The sequence below is a fragment of the Typopeltis vanoorti genome, chromosome 18, assembly GCF_054136105.1.
Source record: "Typopeltis vanoorti isolate ZY-2024b chromosome 18, IOZ_Tvanoo_1.0, whole genome shotgun sequence".
Lineage (NCBI taxonomy): Eukaryota > Metazoa > Arthropoda > Arachnida > Uropygi > Thelyphonidae > Typopeltis > Typopeltis vanoorti.
In genome coordinates this window covers 106,319,313-106,339,132 of record NC_143566.1, presented here as the reverse complement: position 1 = coordinate 106,339,132, position 19,820 = coordinate 106,319,313, and the positions used below count along the sequence as shown (strand labels likewise).

At 34.1% G+C, this 19,820-nt stretch overlaps 1 protein-coding gene across 1 annotated transcript in view; it reads left to right on the top strand.

Annotated features, from left to right (window-relative positions):
* Positions 1-266: 266 nt before the first annotated feature.
* Positions 267-19,820, top strand: part of LOC150097030 (putative nuclear transport factor 2) — a 45,070-nt gene continuing 25,516 nt past the window's right edge. Inside the window, exons 1-2 of the mRNA XM_090408354.1 lie at positions 267-514; positions 9,281-9,352. Of these exons, the coding sequence (XP_090264480.1) occupies positions 407-514; positions 9,281-9,352 (180 nt within the window). The 5' untranslated portion in view covers positions 267-406. The remainder of the gene's footprint in view (positions 515-9,280; positions 9,353-19,820) is intronic.

Below are 19,820 nucleotides of genomic sequence, written 5' to 3'. Positions count from 1 at the left end.
TAATTTTTTAACATTAACTAATTGTATACATTAATTGAGACACAGCTCCTGAATTCTAAAATTGTGCAATGTTTGCGTGATTAATTTTAAAATAATGAACTTTGATTTCCATTTCCATAAACCTTATATATTAAACATTTAATTTGAATTAAATTAATTTTATGAATAGCAAGCTATGATTTTTTAACATTTCAAACAGTAAACGAACTACAATAGCATGCGTGAGTGTCAACGATCTTCTCGCTTATTTCGGGATACTACGGGAACGTAGCATGACCGTTCTTGAACTACTGTGTTTGGTTCTGATTTAATGCTTGGGGCGCGCCGAGACTTTATAACTTGATAGCTCTTTTTTTGTTAATTTGATTCTCTCGGAGTTCACGTGGTGGAACTTAGTTTACTAGTCATGACTTTGAATCCACAGTACGATACCATAGGAAGGACATTCGTACAACAGTATTATGGTCTGTTTGATGATCCTGCTCAACGAGCTAATGTGTCCAACTTCTACAACGTAAGTTTGCCTTTAAATTTAGGCTTAAGTGGATCAAGTTACTTGTAACCGAAAAAAGAAAAGCTTTTGAATTTTATTTAGGCTGCTTTTATCATTATATATTAATGAGAGATTATACTATATTTAAAGTATATCTCTTCATGATGACTAATTTTTTGATGATGGCAACGATCTTTTGATAGATATTTATACTGAATAAAATATTTTCATTTTGAATAGGTTGGTTTTCAGTATAGAATTATTGTTATAGAATTAGTGTCGTATTTCAAGAAAAAATGCAAATGAGAAATTATCTAGCTGTTTCTGTGTGTGTGTGGGAGGAGGAGGAGGATAATATTTTTTTTTAGAAAGTGAGATATCCAGAAAATGAAGATATTCACTACTTCTGGAAATGCTAAACCGCATTACTTCGAATATATATTATGAATGTTAAATTATGAACTTAGTTATCATGCTTCAGTACTTAATTTTAATTATATTAAGTGCTTTAAACCTCTCTAATCCTACAAGGCATAATAAAATTTAACCATGTTCAACGTGCATAGCGAAATGTTTCACATTGTACACAGTTCTCTCTCTTTCATTTGTTATTATACATATGGCACCTCTCTGGAGTCCAAAGACTCATCGCAGAAGACCTACACTATCCACACTATTTGTCATACCTCTCCTTGAGGTCACTGACAGACAAAGTGACTCTGGCAAAACATTCTGCTCATTCATCATTCTCCAACTAAAAAAAATTTAGTCCTCCCCTATGTTAACCATACTCTTACTCCAGCAGGGATGCCCTCTTGTTCTATCACCTCTGACCAATTGCTGAAATATTTCCCCCGCATTTATCCTATAAAATTCTTTTAGTAACGTAAATGTTTCTATCATATCCTTCTTTTCTGCCTAACAAATAACTTTTGCAACCCACAAACTTTCAGTCTATCATTGAAGATGTTCCATAGACCACTCATCAACTTGTTCACTCACTTTGAATCTTCTCCACAACTTCCACATTCCCAAAAAATCCAGGTGACCAGGCTTGAGAACAGTAATCCAGATGTGGATTACTGTTTGATATTTGAGAATTCTTCCTGTTACTGATGAGGAGTCGAACAATTAGTGAAAGTGGGCTTTCCATAAACAGATGTGGTTAAATCACCTGATGGTGAATGGATGAGAACGTCTGGAAAAGATAATTTGCTGTCTTTTTAAATTTCATAGTGAATTTGAGATACCAAAGTGAATTTGAAACTACCAAAAACGTTGGTAATTTGTTTATTGTGAGGCCACACAGCAAAAAATGTCGTAAATATATTGAATCCAAAAGGCTGAAGGTGTATTGGATCAAAAGAGGATTTCTTCTAGATGTTGACTAGAGCAGGGGAGAGTGGACTTCACATGGCAGGTCCTTCCACTTAGTTGTAGAATTTGTTCTGACAAAGTATCTAGAATGTATCACAAATTAGAATACTACTATATTTTGTGAGAATATTTCAGAAAGTAGTCTCCTTGAAAGGTGTGTTTGTAAATGGGATCAGTGGGTTGTATGGAAACATTTTTAATTTTTCTATGAAATCTGAAGAATTTTTTATAAATGAGTGAGACTTACCAATATGTGATTTCAGTAGGTTTGTTAAAATTTGGTTATGCAATACATAGGTGAATCAATACAGTCTACAATTGGATGGAGTGGAGTGTCTTTTTTACAGATCTTTGGTAAACCATATAACCTAGGTGTTCTTGCAAAATAAGAGTTTAGCTGTTCTATGGTGTCTATATCTAAACTTATGACTTCATCTAGAAGGGAATTTACCTGTTTGTGAGGTTATGATCCAGTTCCTGATAAGCTGAATGATCTCGCAGTAAATGAGAAATTTTTCATTTATAATTGACCGAATACATGACTACGCTTTTTTCTTGTCTGCTTTGGTGATAATAAGGTGGCTGTTGCATCTTAAGAAATGTAAAGCTTTCTTTTCAGTTGGATTTTGCTCATAATACCATTATGTTTTAGATATTCATGGCATTTAATCCAAAAAAAATACTTATTTGATAATCAGTGGTAGTCATTAATAAAATCAGCCCAAATACAAAATCTTGGTGGTTGATTGAATTAGAAGCTTATTATTGAACTTCATGTGTTCATAAATGAACATTTTTGAACCCACATAATATAGAAATTAAATCCAAATTTGTGAAAAACAATACTCAGCTTCATTAGTGCAAAAATTGTTTTGTTAGTATTAACAAAAGTATTAACTATCCAACTTGTTAGATAAAATACATCAAACACAGTATCCATGTTATTTCAACACTGTTATGCAACACTTCTTATCTATATTTGATGTCACATCATGATTCCAAAGGGTAGTTAATTGAAAGAAAAATTAAGCAAAAATGAAAACTAGATGTTCTCCATAACATAATGTTTTGTATTTCGGAAACATAGCAAAATCACTGCATGAAAATAATTTCATTAAATAAATTCATTTTCTGCCTTGTCAGTTGTGATGGAAAATGCTAATCATTTGAAATTTTTGTTATATAGAAATGAAAGAATAGTGATAAGTGGAGTTAGGCCTATGGTAGCAGTGCTGGCTTTTCTCACGTATTTCTGTTCATTTTCAGTGTTCATGCTTTTTTTTTTTTTTTTAAATAACTTTCCCATTCATTTGCTCTTTCATTCTGAAATTGAATTGTCCTTATCTCAAAAATTCTTTAGAGCATGTGATCAGAGAACTTTTATATAAAACAACATATGTATTCAATAGAAAGCATTCATTCAGGAGCATTTCTTTCTGTTATCATTCCTTTTTGCTTAGAGGCATGAATATACTGTAGTTCCTTCCTCGAAATGAACATTTTTTTTCGCTCTTTCAGTTGATTCATTTTGTTCATAAATCTGTTGGCTATATTTACATTCTTCATCAACATGATATTAAATGTGAATTTGCAAGGATGCATCCTTTGCAGAGACATTTATTATTATAGTAATCTCCTTATTGGCCAGTAATCAGCACTTTCTCCTTTTCCCTGTTTGAAGTAATCCACATTACTGAAATGATAATTTTACTGTCCAAAATTGGCTTTTATATGAAAAACATCAAATCAAATTCCCAATGCCCTTCAGGAATTTTTATGTAAATCTATACCATATCAACTTTATTAAAAGCAAAAATCATCTGCTGAACAGATTTCTGGAAATAATGATAGTTTCAAACCATGTGTTAAGTATAAATTTTCAGTGGTTTGAGTTATGTTTTTTATTTTTTATTTTTTTAAGAATCCTGTTTTTCAGTACAGAAATGGAATTCTTTCACACTCTTATTTTATCTTTTACTCATCATCTTTAGTGGATTATAAACTAACACCATAGATTCACTCTTACAAGATTTTTGGTCTGCATTTCTTTGACAACTTTAATTTGATGCTATAGTTTAGTACTGTATCAAAGTTTTGACTTTATTTGAACTTTTTCAAATGTATAAACATGGCTGATCTGTGCATTATATCCTAGCAGCTCATTTCATCTTGATAAAATCACTGAACTGAATAGACTTTTATGCTCATATAAAAGTGACCACAAGGCCAAGTGCAGTTTCTCTTAATCCTTATATAAGATCTTGATAATCATCTCATTACACATAGGAATTAAATATATGCATAATACTTTTCTTTATTTTATGTAGCTCTAGCCATTTTCTCTCATTAATATATGTAGACTAAACCATTTGTTGAGAACTATACAAAATATTTTAATACTCCTGTTTTCATTCTTATGTAGTCATGCGAGGTATCATATAAGGTAATGGTACTTTGGTATCATTACCCTATTAGCTATTATTGGCTTCACAATAGGAAACAAGTCTAGGAAGAAATGGCACAAACTCTTATCAATTACCCAGGTTCCTGCTTTATACCTAATATATAGCTACTTGGAGCATTCAGAGAAAATTCCATCTCTACAAGTAAAGAGTAAATCATTGCTGGTAAAAAGAGGGGGGGGGGGCGATGAATAGTAGCTAAACTTTATACCGAGTAATCACTAATGGCCAAACTGGTGCATATGATTCCAGATATGCACCACCCCATGCATGGGTTTGTATCTGAAAAATATATGTTCATTTCAAACTATCTTTTTGCATTATTTTTAAGCAAAAAAGGAATGATTATTAACAACCAGACTACATTTCAAGAAATAGTGTCATATTAGTTCTTGTTAGACTTGTTCACACAATTACTTGATTGCATACTGTGTATCACATTGATGGAACTGTACTCCAGGAAATAGATAAGGCAAGAGATTTAAGGGTGGTGGTAGAGTTAAATTTAGAGGACATGTTGCTAAGGTAGCCCATAAGATTACGTGTCTATTTAAGAACACATTAACAAGTAGAGATTGTTATTCTTCTTTATAAGGCCTTGATACATCTACATCTGGATTACTGTGCTCAAGTCTGGTCTCTTGGGATTGAGGAAGTGGTGGAGAAGATTCAGAGGCAAGTGATCAAGATGGTGAGTGGTCTGTGGAATATTTTCTATGAAGATAGATTGAGGATGTGTAGACTGCCGAAGTTGGTTGATAAGAGAAAAAGAGGTGATATGATAGAAACATTTAAAGTTGCTTAAAGGGTTTTATAGGATTGATGCTGGGGAAATGTTTCAGCACTTTGCTGGAGGGGCCAGAACAAGAGACTATACGTGGGATGTGAGGACTAAATTTTTTTCTTGGAGAGTTGTGAATGAGTGGAATGGGTTGCCAGAGTCAGTTGTGAGTTCTTTATCTGTTAATGGATTCAAGGAGAGGTATGATATTGTGTGGATAGTTTGGGTCTCTTGTGATGAGTCTTCAGACTCCATAGAAGTGCTCATACAATAATAATAATAAGTGTTCTTTCTGTACCAAATGTTTTCGTGGCCTGAGATGTTCATTTGAAATATATTTTCAGCTCAATAAAGTACCATATCTGTTTGGTTCTTTGGGGTTGCTGTGACCCACTGTTATCATTCATGTTAACTTAAAGATTTAACATGAATAATAACTGCCATCTAAGCTTTGTTCTACATATATGATACATGTTACCAGATATCATATTTAATATATGGTGGTAGTGAAATTTATTCACTACACATGAAACAAGAGTTCAGCACACATGCACTTCACTACATTTCCACAGATCATAGCAGCAAGATGACCCTAGCCAAAATGACATTCTTTGATCAATTTGCTCTGCAGAAGAATAATTTAACCTCAGGCATCTTAGTCATCACCTAACCTAGTTGACTGAGAACTGTGATGATTGAATGAAATGTGGATGAATGGTAAGGGAAATTGCAATTTGCCTAACAAAGAGTATCATGCATGTAGGGAATAGCAATCTGGAGTTATCAGAAAGTCTGCTTGCTTTTTTTTTTTTTTTGTCCCACTTCTCTCTTCTTGCTGATGAATTACACAGAAAAGAGGATATTGCTGAACATTATAACTTTAAAAGCTGGTCCTATTACTTTGCTCCCAATCCATGTAATAGCACACTTCATTTTTGGCATTGTATTGCATATATACCCATAAAGTGATTTTGCATAACCCATTTAGATTATATAGAATCACTTATATAACCTGTATAATTTGTGTAGCCATTAGTTATACAACTGCAAACACAAATAGTTATGCTCGCAAAGTGATTTTTATAATCTTAATGGGTTATACACATCACCTTGTGGTTTCCAGAGAGATATTGGTTTTTCTGCCAAAAAAAAGGGATGACATCATTTCAGCATCATTGTTTTTTGATGCTCAATGTGAGATACATTTGAAATGCAATGAAAGGATCACCCTCCAGTATAATTGTACATGACCTTACTAAATTATTATTATTATTATTATTAAAACAAGACCTCATGGAGTCAAAGACTCATCTAGGAGGTCCTTTTATCTTACACACACATCTCATCATACCGTGTCTTAAACACATTCAAACTACTTGCAGACACCACGCTCTCAGGCAGGGCATTCCAATCACTCACAACTCTGCACGAAAAAAACCTGCCTCTCACTCCCTTACTCACACCCTCCTTATACAGTTTCCAGGGATGACCTCTGGTTCTCCCCTGATCTCCCACTATTCTCTGTAGAACTTCTCCACCATTGATCCTATAACAACCCCTTACCAACTTGTAGGTCTCTATCATATCTCCCCTCTTCCTTCTCTCCACGAGACTCTGCAAATTACATCTTTTCAATCTTTCCTCATACTCAACATTCCAGAGGTCAGAAACTACCTTAGTCATTTGCCTTTGGACCCTTTCCAACATCTCTTCATCCTTCTGAAAACCCGGTGACCAAATCTGGGCACAATAGTCCAAGTGTGGCCTAATCAAAGCCTTATACATTGGAACAAGTATCTCCCTACTTCTACATGTCAGTGTCCTCCGCATCATTCCCAGAAGTCTTTGTGTTGTCTTCACAATCTTGGCGATGTGTCCCCTAAATTTTAGATCCTTATCCACTATCACCCCCAGATCTCTTATTTCCTCTACTTCCAACAATATATTCTCACCTCCAACAATATATTCCTCTACTTCCAACAATTACATTTTATAAAAAATCATTTTTATTTAATCCTTTATCTGAGTGTAAGCAAACTTTGTTTACACTCAAAAAAAGTATGTGAAGTGTCTTCACAACTAGATACTTGTATATATAAGCTGACTTCACATCAGTTGCTTCAGTATCCGTAATGTATAGCACACCCCTTTTCAGACATGTACAGTATATTGCTCTGCATTATGTAAAGCATCACTACCCAGACAGATTTGTACTTATTCATTTCTCATCAGTGGGAGAAGTCACAACAGCCTATATATACGCAAGTAGCCTTGTCATGAATATATGTACAAACTTTGTTTGCTTACACTTGGGTAAAAGATTAAACAAGAATGTAATTTCTTGTCAAGTAAGATTTAATATATAACCAAGAGTAAAAAGAAAAAAACTTTCTGCATGACCTTATAGTGCATGTGATTGGATATAATTGAAAATAACTAGGGATCGTACCCCTGTTCTCCCTACAGTCTGGTTCAGACTATTACCTGTTTGTGCTCTTGAATGATCATGAGTGATCATTCAAAACCTCACTGTGAATGATTTAAGAATGATGAGACCAAGAATGGATTTAAGGAGTTGGCAAAAAATGTAGATTAATTTGAAGATTTTGTTGAAAAAGTGAACATGTTGGGTTATTTCATAGTAATTAATTTATATCTGTTTGCAGATTTATTGTAAAGTAATATTTCTCATTACTTTGCTTATTTGCTTTTACAGGTTTTGGATCAAAAGTAGGTAGAAGAGTAATATCATTCTTAAAACTAACATTTGGCTTGTTTGTAAATTTATTATTTTTAACTATAACAATCCTACATATGAAAATATATTCAAACTTATGACATTAATACTGGATTTCCAAATTATGTAATCCTTAACTCACCTACAGATGGACCAAAGGTTAGATAATTTGGAAATCCTGCTTTAGAGATCAAACATGTAACTTTGTTGCCATTTGTTACCTAAAGGTATTCACAAACATCTATACTACAATGGGATTTGTACCCATGGCTTATAGGTTGGGAAGTAGACTGTTTATTTATTTAACACATCATTTAAAGTTAGGCATTATTTTTTTTAGGACTGTCCTATTCAGGAAATATTAGAACTGCATATCAATGAGATACCATTAGATTTGTCTGATATGTAGAAAAGTTAATTTCATTTTCTTTATTACAGAATACTAATGCAAATATGAAATAGTGATGTTGCATCTTGGGGAAACTCCCAATAAATCAATAAATTCATTCCTTGCTTTTCAGTACATGGTACTTCTCCCCCCCCCCCCCCCCATTTTTAACAGCAATATTGTATTTTAAGATGTTTTTACAATAGGCTTGCTATTTTGTAGTAACATGGTTGGTTATTAATTTTTTTTTTTTTTTTTGTTTACTTTTTCGTTTCCTTTAATAAAATCAAGATGTTATTGAAAGTATATTAACCTTTGTTTCTCTTGGGCATTGTCTACACAGTTCATGTGATTCTACATGTAAATTGCATGTAGACATCTCAGATATATCCAGTAGCATCTTTAAGTATTTGCAAGAAATGCATAACTATTGCAGATCACAAATTTCAGAACTGTGTTTAAAGTACAGTGATTAAAATGAATTTTTAAGCAAGAACAGAAAGCACCAGGTGGGCATTGCAGATATCTGTGATATTCAGAAGCCTGCAGGTATCCATCTACATTAGCTTTGTGTCACTCAAATATTAGAAAGTGTTGAGGAGCTGTTGGAACAAGATACAATATGTCAGATTTGAGAAACACACTGTTGCACTTCGTGATTAACATTGTGTTATGTTTGTAAATAGATCTTCATTTTCTCATTAACACCTTCAAAAAAAAAAAAAAAAAAAATCCAATTTTTAATATTTTTGAAAATATTTTGCAAAACAAAAAAAATGTACAATATAGGAAATAAAGTGTTAAAACACTATGAATTATATGCTGAGGTTATTATTTTACACAGGATACCTAGAACATCAGGAATTATTTATTTTTTTATTTTATTTTTTTTTTAAAACAAAAATCAGACTTCAAAAGAAATCAGATGAGTTATGAATTGTGTTTATTTAATGAGTTGTATTACTTAGTTATATTTCATGTCATATATAGTTTGTTTGAATACTTGTCAATTTTGAATAATGTGATTTTCTTTGTTTCTTAGGAGGAAAAATCATTAATGACTTTTGAAGGGCAGCAACTATTTGGAAGGACAAAAATTATGGAAAAAATACAGGTAGTTTGCATCAGAATTTGTAACCTATAATGCAAATTTAATGTACTTAATTGTCTAAACACATTTTAATGGCAAGTGATAGTTTTAAAAGAACATAAGAAAAAACCAAATAATATAATCTCACATTAACCTCAAGAAATATACCTATTCATATACTTACATGTTCTGTGATGTGTTCTATATTTCTTCATCCTCTTCTTTCTAGACAAAAGTTCAATAAATCAATAATTGAATGAAATTAGAAGAGTTAGACAATTGCAAAATACAACTTAGTTTTAAGAATATGCATTAAAAAGTAATTGTGAACTTGAAACTACTGTATAGCTTTATATTCATAGTTATTTGCAAGAAGGTGGCTGTGACAACTTTAGAATAGCATATTGCATGAAGAAGCTTGAGAAGAGTAAACTGCATATGAATATTTGATTCACAGGGACTTAAATATATATCATCATCATGCGTATCAAGGATTTAAGCCTAGCATGGCCTGTTCCGGCCTTAGAAGTCATCGTTTAAGAGGACGTCCTGGTTTTCTTTTTCCTAATGGCTTGTATTTTAAAGGCTTATTTAGGTAATCTTTCTGTTTTCATTCTTTGAACATGTTCCATCCATTTATGTTTATATTTTTTAATTTTTTTCTATTACTGATTCCTGGTTTAATTCTTTCATAATTTCTTCATTTCTTTTGTGATCAAATAGAGTATACTTTGCAGTTTTTCTCATAAACTTCATTTCAGCTGTTATTAATCATTACCTTTTTGTTTTATTGTCCAGATTTCACTTCCATACATTAGGACTGGTAGGCCTAATGTAGTGTATACTTTTAGTTTGGTTTGTTTTTGAACTAGGTTTGGTTTAAATATAGAATTAATTACACCTGTTATTTTTAAATATTTTGCAGTTTTTATGTTTATATCTTTTTCATTTTCATATGTGATCGCACATTATATATATATATATATATATATATATATATGTTAAAGATACCAAGCAATTTTAAACTTTAAACCTGGTTTTACTCCATTTCCCAAGTAAGCAAACAGACTAAAAGTCAAGTTTGCGCCTGCAATTGATGCAAGTCTAAACTGATCCCACAGGTAGTGCAGGATCAGGGCAACTCGTGGCAAAGGTGGAACAAGCTCCGATCACTAATCTTAATATTTACCCTTAATGCCAAAACACATCTCCAAGAAGGGGATGTATGATGTTTTGTATTAAAGGCAAGGAGCCACTACCCAGACTGGTTTCGACCTTTATTGAGGTCTCGTCAGTGGGAGCTAGGCTTTGAAATACCAAGATTTAGTAATGCAGAGCTTGTAAGTATTTCGCCAAAACAAGTTACCATAAGGTGTTTTAACCTTATTAAATAAAAATCTCTGGAGGAGATATAAATGTAGAAAGTATTTTTACCTTGGGTATAAATATGTTAAAGATACCAAGCAATTTTAAACTTTAAACCTGGTTTTACTCCATTTCCCAAGTAAGCAAACAGACTAAAAGTCAAGTTTGCGCCTGCAATTGATGCAAGTCTAACTGATCCCACAGGTAGTGCAGGATCAGGGCAACTCGTGGCAAAGGTGGAACAAGCTCCGATCACTAATCTTAATATTTACCCTTAATGCCAAAACACATCTCCAAGAAGGGGATGTATGATGTTTTGTATTAAAGGCAAGGAGCCACTACCCAGACCGGTTTCGACCTTTATTGAGGTCTCGTCAGTGGGAGCTAGGCTTTGAAATACCAAGATTTAGTAATGCAGAGCTTGTAAGTATTTCGCCAAAACAAGTTACCATAAGGTGTTTTAACCTATTTAAATAAAAATCTCTGGAGGAGATATAAATGTAGAAAGTATTTTTACCTTGGGTATAAATATGTTAAAGATACCAAGCAATTTTAAACTTTAAACCTGGTTTTACTCCATTTCCCAAGTAGTCCGGTCTGGGTAGTGGCTCCTTGCCTTTAATACAAAACATCATACATCCCCTTCTTGGAGATGTGTTTTGGCATTAAGGGTAAATATTAAGATTAGTGATCGGAGCTTGTTCCACCTTTGCCACGAGTTGCCCTGATCCTGCACTACCTGTGGGATCAGTTAGACTTGCATCAATTGCAGGCGCAAACTTGACTTTTAGTCTGTTTGCTTACTTGGGAAATGGAGTAAAACCAGGTTTAAAGTTTAAAATTGCTTGGTATCTTTAACATATTTATACCCAAGGTAAAAATACTTTCTACATTTATATCTCCTCCAGAGATTTTTATTTAATAAGGTTAAAACACCTTATGGTAACTTGTTTTGGCGAAATACTTACAAGCTCTGCATTACTAAATCTTGGTATTTCAAAGCCTAGCTCCCACTGACGAGACCTCAATAAAGGTCGAAACCGGTCTGGGTAGTGGCTCCTTGCCTTTAATACAAAACATCATACATCCCCTTCTTGGAGATGTGTTTTGGCATTAAGGGTAAATATTAAGATTAGTGATCGGAGCTTGTTCCACCTTTGCCACGAGTTGCCCTGATCCTGCACTACCTGTGGGATCAGTTTAGACTTGCATCAATTGCAGGCGCAAACTTGACTTTTAGTCTGTTTGCTTACTTGGGAAATGGAGTAAAACCAGGTTTAAAGTTTAAAATTGCTTGGTATCTTTAACATATTTATACCCAAGGTAAAAATACTTTCTACATATATACATATATATATATATATATATATATATTGTTACGTCTGCACCTCGTCACTTTCACTTTTTATGTTATATTATTCTATATGTATTATTTATCTCTCATGGATATCAGTTTTTTCATTGCCGACAAATTTATATTTTGTTTAGAACGACTGCGCCAGCCGGCAACTAAATTCTGATACTCAAATAAATAACGCTAAACAACAAAGTGATCACGTGATGTGCAGTCATGGCTTCCCCCTTTTCTTTCTTACGTAAATTGTTTCCCCCTTCGCTCATACAGGTCCAAAAGTTTTATAAGTGGTAATTCAATCTCAGAAACAACAGACTCATGAACTTTGACATAAAGAAATACATTTATTATAAACACTTGCATAAATACACTTTAAAAGTAATAATTTTAATGCTAGAGAGGCTGAACTCCCCCCCCCCCTCTTTAGGTTAAGATATCCAAAATTTCAATTCTTATGTTTAAATGAAACAATCCTATATCTCTGTTATATTATTATGTTCAGACTCGATTATTCCATACAGGGTTACTCAGTTTTCTAAGCACAATTATATACAATCTTTATACAAAGTATGTCAGACTCATTCCGTCTTGTATTTTAACATGGAAGAATATTCTAATTCATGCTCAAGCTCTATCCCCTCACAACTTAATTAAAATTCAGGCTAATATCTAACATTATATCATATAGCTTCTTCCTGACAAACAGTTCAGAGGTTAGGTTCCTTTCTCAGCACAATCTTAGAGTGGCACCAGCTTATTTGACACAGACAGATCAGTCCAAGCAGTCTTTGAGGCACTATGGGTAAGTTAATGTGTGGAGCTCCTTAAATCCTTGACTCCTATTCCTTTTACGATTACAATTTTATAATGAGTATGAAAAATTGTACATTACCATCTTGTTCTTCTCATGAGGTTTCCGTGACTTCCCTCCATGCTTTTACTTCTGATACGCAAGACTTCCGTATTTTCTCACCACGTGTTTCTGTGACATCAGCGACTTACTTCCACTATCTTCAAAGGTTGCCCTTCGCTGACTTCATGTTGGCATAGCTTACCAACGGCTCTTTACTGGAATTCTGACTTCATTCCTTTGGTGGCTTTATTCCAGCACTTCCCAAACTGTGGGCCACGGCCCCCTTGGGGGCTGTAGGTTTTGTTGAGGGGGGCCGTGAAATAATGAAAACAAATTTAAAATGTTTTAAGACTAAGTATATTTTTTTTATTTTAAAAGAAACGTATTTAACTTTTATTATTTCTTTTTTGTTATTTTTTATATTTTAATGGAAAAATGCACACATTGGTGTTGGTTCACAAACTTTGCTTCCTGCGTATTTCGGCGCTTAACGAATATTAGTAAATATTGCTTATTCATATGTTTCATTTCAAAGCAGTGGTTAATTGTATTTACTTCGAATGCTCTCCAGGGAAGTTCCAAATCTTTCTGTCCCTTTCATAATGCGTTCGTAATCAGGGACTGTTGATATTGACTTTATATACATATCAAAACTCGTTTTATATTATCACTGTCATCCGAGCTAGTTTTCTGTTACCAATAAAAGTTTCGCATATACTTCACACATGAAAAAAAAGCTTAAACAAGTTCATGTGGGGATATAGTAACTCACTTGCAGTGGTAAACAACACGCCCTCCCTAAGAGCCACTATACTGCAGAGGCAATAAAAATAAGTAATTTTATTATGCCAGTGAATAAGGTATGAGGAGTCTGTGTAATATATTCCTCAACAAATAGTGCAATTAGAGACAACTGGGATAAAAACACACTAATTAATGAATCTTATATTACAAATGCGAGCACCCTCTCTTGGCGAGTACATCACACTCTTAGCCACGGCCGAAATAACAATTTTGGTCCTGAGACACAATTTCCCTTTGCTTATTTTACACAGACATTATCAATTCTAAATACAGATTTCCTAAGTTTATTTAATATTAACAATCTCAGTCGGTTTGATATACTTTTGAGTGAACATGTGTACAGTACTCTCTTAGCCCTTTCTCAGGAGGCATAAGCATGTCCTTATCCTTAGGTCTAATCATCACTGTGTGTTGGGTCGGAAACAAGATGGCTTACGAATAGTGAGTCAGCTCTTTTTCTGACACAACTGTGTGTGTGTGTGTGTGTGACTGCCACTCACAAAAGGTTATAAATCTATAGTACATTAATACCGTGGGTGGGCTGGTATGGAAACCCTGCTCTAGAGACCAAATATGGAACTTTTTTTCAAACTACTTCTAACCTACAATAAGTGGAGCTGTGGTCTCACATTGGGTAGTGAAATTCATCTGCTACCTAAAGACAGTCACAAGCATCCATGCCCATGATTGGATTTGAACCTACAGCCTGTTGGTTGGAGAATAACAGATACATTAATCACTCAGCTAACCAGACTGGCAATATTGAACATTAAATAAAATTACAAAAATGGCATGAAAGGTAGTATAATAAAGTAAGCTAAGAAATGTTTAGATTCCATTCCCTTATCTCATTTAATCTGATATACTGTTTGGGGGGGGGGATGATATTATATTCAACCAGAAATGTTAAAATGTGAAGGTATAAAAGTTTTAGTGGCTATACTGCATAATTCAGAAGGACTGGTCAGAGGGTCAAATTCCAGATGATTGGAGTAGAGCGCTCATATATCCATATGTGTGTGTGTGTGACTGCCACTCACAAAAGGTTATAAATCTATAGTACATTAATACTGTGGGTGGGCTGGTATGGAAACCCTGCTCTAGAGACCAAATATGGAACTTTTTTTTCAAACTACTTCTAACCTATAATAAGTGGAGCTGTGGTCTCACATTGGGTAGTGAAATTCATCTGCTACCTAAAGACAGTCACAAGCATCCATGCCCATGATTGGATTTGAACCTACAGCCTGTTGGTTGGAGAATAACAGATACATTAATCACTCAGCTAACCAGACTGGCAATATTGAACAATAAATAAAATTACAAAAATGGCATGAAAGGTAGTATAATAAAGTAAGCTAAGAAATGTTTAGATTCCATTCCCTTATCTCATTTAATCTGATATACTGTTTGGGGGGGGGGGGGATGATATTATATTCAACCAGAAATGTTAAAATGTGAAGGTATAAAAGTTTTAGTGGCTATACTGCATAATTCAGAAGGACTGGTCAGAGGGTCAAATTCCAGATGATTGGAGTAGAGCGCTCATATATCCATCTATAAAGAGAATAAAGCTGAATGAGAGAATTATAGAGAAATTTCTCTACTGACTGGTCCTGGTAAGATTATGCAAGTATACTTGAGAAAGGCTAAGAAAAATTGTGGAAGGAAAGCTTGATGAAGAACATGCTGGATGGTGGTATTAAATGTGATATCAAAATTAGTGATGTTAATCTTAGCTCTTTACTTTATGCAGATGATGTTATCCTTCTAAATAAATCTGGAACAAGGCTGCAAGATTCCCTGACTAAATTGAATTGTAATAAATTTGGTATGAAAATCAGCAGTAAAAAGACAAAGACAGTGAAAATAAGCAGAAACATGGATAATATCAACTGTATCCTGAATGGAGAACTTATAGAACAAGTAAAACATTTCACAATTTAGGTAAAATTTTTAGTGAAGGTGGTAAATTAAATTTGGAAATACACAGCAGAATTAGCATAGCTGGTATGGTAGGGAGTCAATTAAATAAATTTATCGAATAAGAGAGAGATTAATCAAAACACTAAATTACCTATATACAAGATAGTGTTCAAACCAATTTTAACTCCTTGATCTGAGAGCTGGGTTAGAAATAACTCTTGATCAAAGACTGGACACCATAGATATGAGAGTCCTGAGAAAGATTAGGTTACTGAACAGATAACATCAAAGGCAGCATCATTAAAAATGAGGATATTAGGAAAGAACTTGACGTTGTTAGCATTCAGGAATGTGTTAGCAAAGCTAATCTCAGGTGGTATGGCCACTTAAACAGATTGGGAAAGGAAAGATTATGTAAACAAGTCTTCTTTGCAAGAATGGCAGGAAAAAAGACCCAGAGGATGACCAAGATATAGGTGGATTCATATAGTAAAAAGTGCTTAGAAGAAAGAAATATAAGATCTGATAATATTGGAATGTTGCCAGATAAGTTAATCTGGAGCAAAATTGTTGATAGGAAGTTAGTAATGATATAACTATTCATGTAGTACTATCATAAGATCCTGTACATCCCTTGAGTGTATGTCAGAAATTTGATAACTTTGTTCTATTAGCTGACTTATTGTTTGGTCTGTTCACTGATAGTCATTTGGAAAGACTATGGTTTGAATTCCATTTAGGATGTAAAGCACTTTTTATCAGATCTTTTCAAGTGAAGGTGAGTTAGCCAGTCGCATATGGTTTTCTCCTGGAAACTGGAGTGCTGCTGATATATGCAATATTTGCAGAATGGTTGAATAGCCTGAAATTATGGGCGTGTGAAAATGGCTGTCAATTCAATATTAATAAATGCGATTAGATATCCAATATCATATTATATTGGTGGGATTGTGCTAAAAGAAACTGATCAGGTTAGGGATCTTGGAGTTTTAGTTTACAGGAAGTTGAAGTTAAAGGGTCGTATGACAAAGATTGTAAATACAATTGAGGTGGTGCACCTGGAAAGATCTCCCTTAGTGTGCTTGATTGTATTCAAATGAGAGCAATTTGCTTGTTGATAGCTCCTCTCTCTCTTTCTCTTATCCCCTACTTGCTCACTGATACCCTCTGATCACTTTCTCATGGGCATTCTTTTCTGTATGTGTTTTCATGGATACTGCATCACTGAACTGGCCATTTGCTATCCCTATGCTTTTCTCTAATCATGCAGGTGGCTGCTGGTCATCACCCATGTACAGTTTAGCTGCAGACTTTTTGAACTAATTTATTGTCCTCCTTCATTCCCCAAATCTCTGCTCTTTGGAACAAGTTTTCCTTGTACCATTTTCCTCAATGATTACAATCCTCAGGTATTCAAGAAACATAGAAAATTTCATTCTTTTTAACTACTTGTCTACTTTTTAACTACTAGATATAGCACTGTCATGTTATAGATATTTGGACTTCTTGTGTATGTGGTGATGATTACAAAAAAAAAAAAAAAAAACAAAAAAAAAAAAAAAAAACTGTTGTGCTTTCTTGGTTTATTACTTTTAAAATCCTAGTACATCAGCAATTTTAGAATGCTGATTGTTGCATAAAACTCTGTGATTGTTTTTTCCTTTTTGGCATACATCATGAATGTTTTTTGGATGCTATTACATTTCACAAATGCATACATGATGGTACATATGCTTTGGTGTGATGTATTTATAAAGCAAAACAGTTTTGCACTCTTTTGGAACTTGGACCAATCTAAAACTCATCTTAAAAAGATTAATTAAAGCTGTTGTTAACTCCCTGGAACATTCATTCAAGACACATGAAGGAATGTTCTTCCAGTATTTAAAAATTATAAATAACAGCGCTGTATCTCTTAGGCTTCTATAGTTTGAATTTGTCTTAAAGGATGTGTCAGAATTAGCAACATAGAAAGGGGGGGGAAAACAACTATTATGAACTCTACGAGGTTTTATGTATCTCTTGGAGTGTTTCTTCAGGAGAAAAAAATATATAAAATTAAAATGCTAAAATTAGTCAATTACAATATTCAGACATTGGCAGTGAAACAAAATAATTAAGTTACATGCATATAACGTTTATGATTGTTGTTCAGAAGTGGCTTGGAAAAGCCATGTTTCATCTCTACAGCAAGGTTTCTGGATTATGTAAAGAATAAATGAAATTTAAAAAATCTCCTTTGTCCTACCATGTGTACTATAGATTTATTCAGCCTTTCATGAATGGAAGTCACACTTAAAAAAAAATCACATAAAGCATGGCTGAGATGAAAAGCATGAGACTCATCATATCCTAACTTCACATGATTCAAATATTGACCACATTTCATTTATATAAGATGTTGATTTTTATTGCATTCAGCAGGAATATGTCACATTTCAGAGGTCTCCTTAAATTTCTAGATGTTAACTTATTATAATAAATATAGGCTTTCTCAGTTTGATTTCAGAGCACTTGGAAGGAATAATAAAAGTTATGTTTTACTTGCTTCTTAACATCTTTGTGTCCTGCATGTGGATTTTGAAACTCCATTTTTTTTTAAGGGATATGTAGTTGTTCAGGTAGGGGCACCAGAGATCAGATCATAGAAAAATATAAAGAATTCAGACTCCCTCTGGTAATGTGTTTCTTAGACTACTCTAAAGCTTTTGACTGTGTTGAGCATGTGAAACTGTGGGAAGTAATGAAAAGAATGGGTTTTTCTCAACACACTATCAGGTTGATAGCCAACTTGTATAAGGAGCAAGAAGCCACAGTAAGAACAGGTGTTGGATTGACTGACTGGCTTCAAGTTGGAAAAGGAGTTAGACAAGGATGTTTACTTTCTCCTCACTTGTTTAGTATATGCAGAGGACATCATGTGTGAAGCATTGGATGAACTCAGGACAGGAATTACGATAGGAGGTAGATTGATCAGTAATCTGAGGTACGCTGATGATACAGTACTCCTTTGTAATGACATGGAAGAACTAGGACTAATTCTTGACAAAGTTAACAAGATCAGTAATAACAGAGGACTTCAACTCAATTCTAGCAAGGCAAAGATCATGGTTCTCAAAGGAAAAACAAACAGAGAAACTTTTGAGAAACAGGTGTATCTTAATGGAGAAAGAATTGAAGAAGTCGGCAAGTTTGAGTACCTGAGATCCATTATTAATGAGAAGAATTGCTGTTCAGAAGATATCAGAAAAAGGTTAGGAATGGCTAAAACAACAGTCAGAGACCTGTCTAAAATCTGGAAGGATGGATCTATCTCCATGGGAACAAAGTTGAGGATTTTAGATGCAGTTGTTTTTCCAACAGCGACTTATGGATGCGAGACTTGGAACCTAAAGAAGTCAGATAAGAAACGGATATCTGCTTTTGAGATGTGGTGTTACAGAAGGCTGTTGAGGATATCATATACTGAAAGGCATACAAATGAATGGGTGTTAGAAAAGATTAGTAGAACTTTAAGGCTCCTTAAGGATATTGACAGAAGAAAGTTAAAATATTTTGGACACATAGAAAGGATGGAAGGAGGACTTCTCAGAACAGTAATAGAAGGTAAAGTTCCTGGAAAAAGAGGCAGGAGTAGACCATCACTGAGATGGATGGATGGCGTGTGTGTGGAGTGGCTGATCTTTAGAGAGTTGAGGCTGCCAGAAAAAAATAAACAACAGGACTACATGGCAAGGCCTGGTGTGGAACATCATCGAGCATCGGAGTGACCATATGGCATCTGTAGATGCTCAGTGAACATAGAGAGAGAGAGTTTTTTTAAGGGAGATGTAGTTTTCAGGTGCACAACGAAGCTACATAAGACAGATGGGTAACTCCTGAAGAAATGTGCAACAGCAGTCTGAAATAATAGTATTGTATTGTAGCCCCCACTATTTTAATTATCATGGAAACCTCCATGGAGTCTGAAGACGGTGTCTCACATTAACCATCCTTCTGTTTAAACATAAATATACTTGTAGTTGTATTGATTCGTGAAGTTTCTGAAACCAAAACTACATGAAACTGGAATGAATATAATTTATTACCAAAATTAATTGATTACAATTGGTACAACATGACAAAATTTCATGCCGGCTGGGGTGTTGCCTGGTTAAACAAGGCCCCCGTTGTTTTCGCCAGGGAACCAG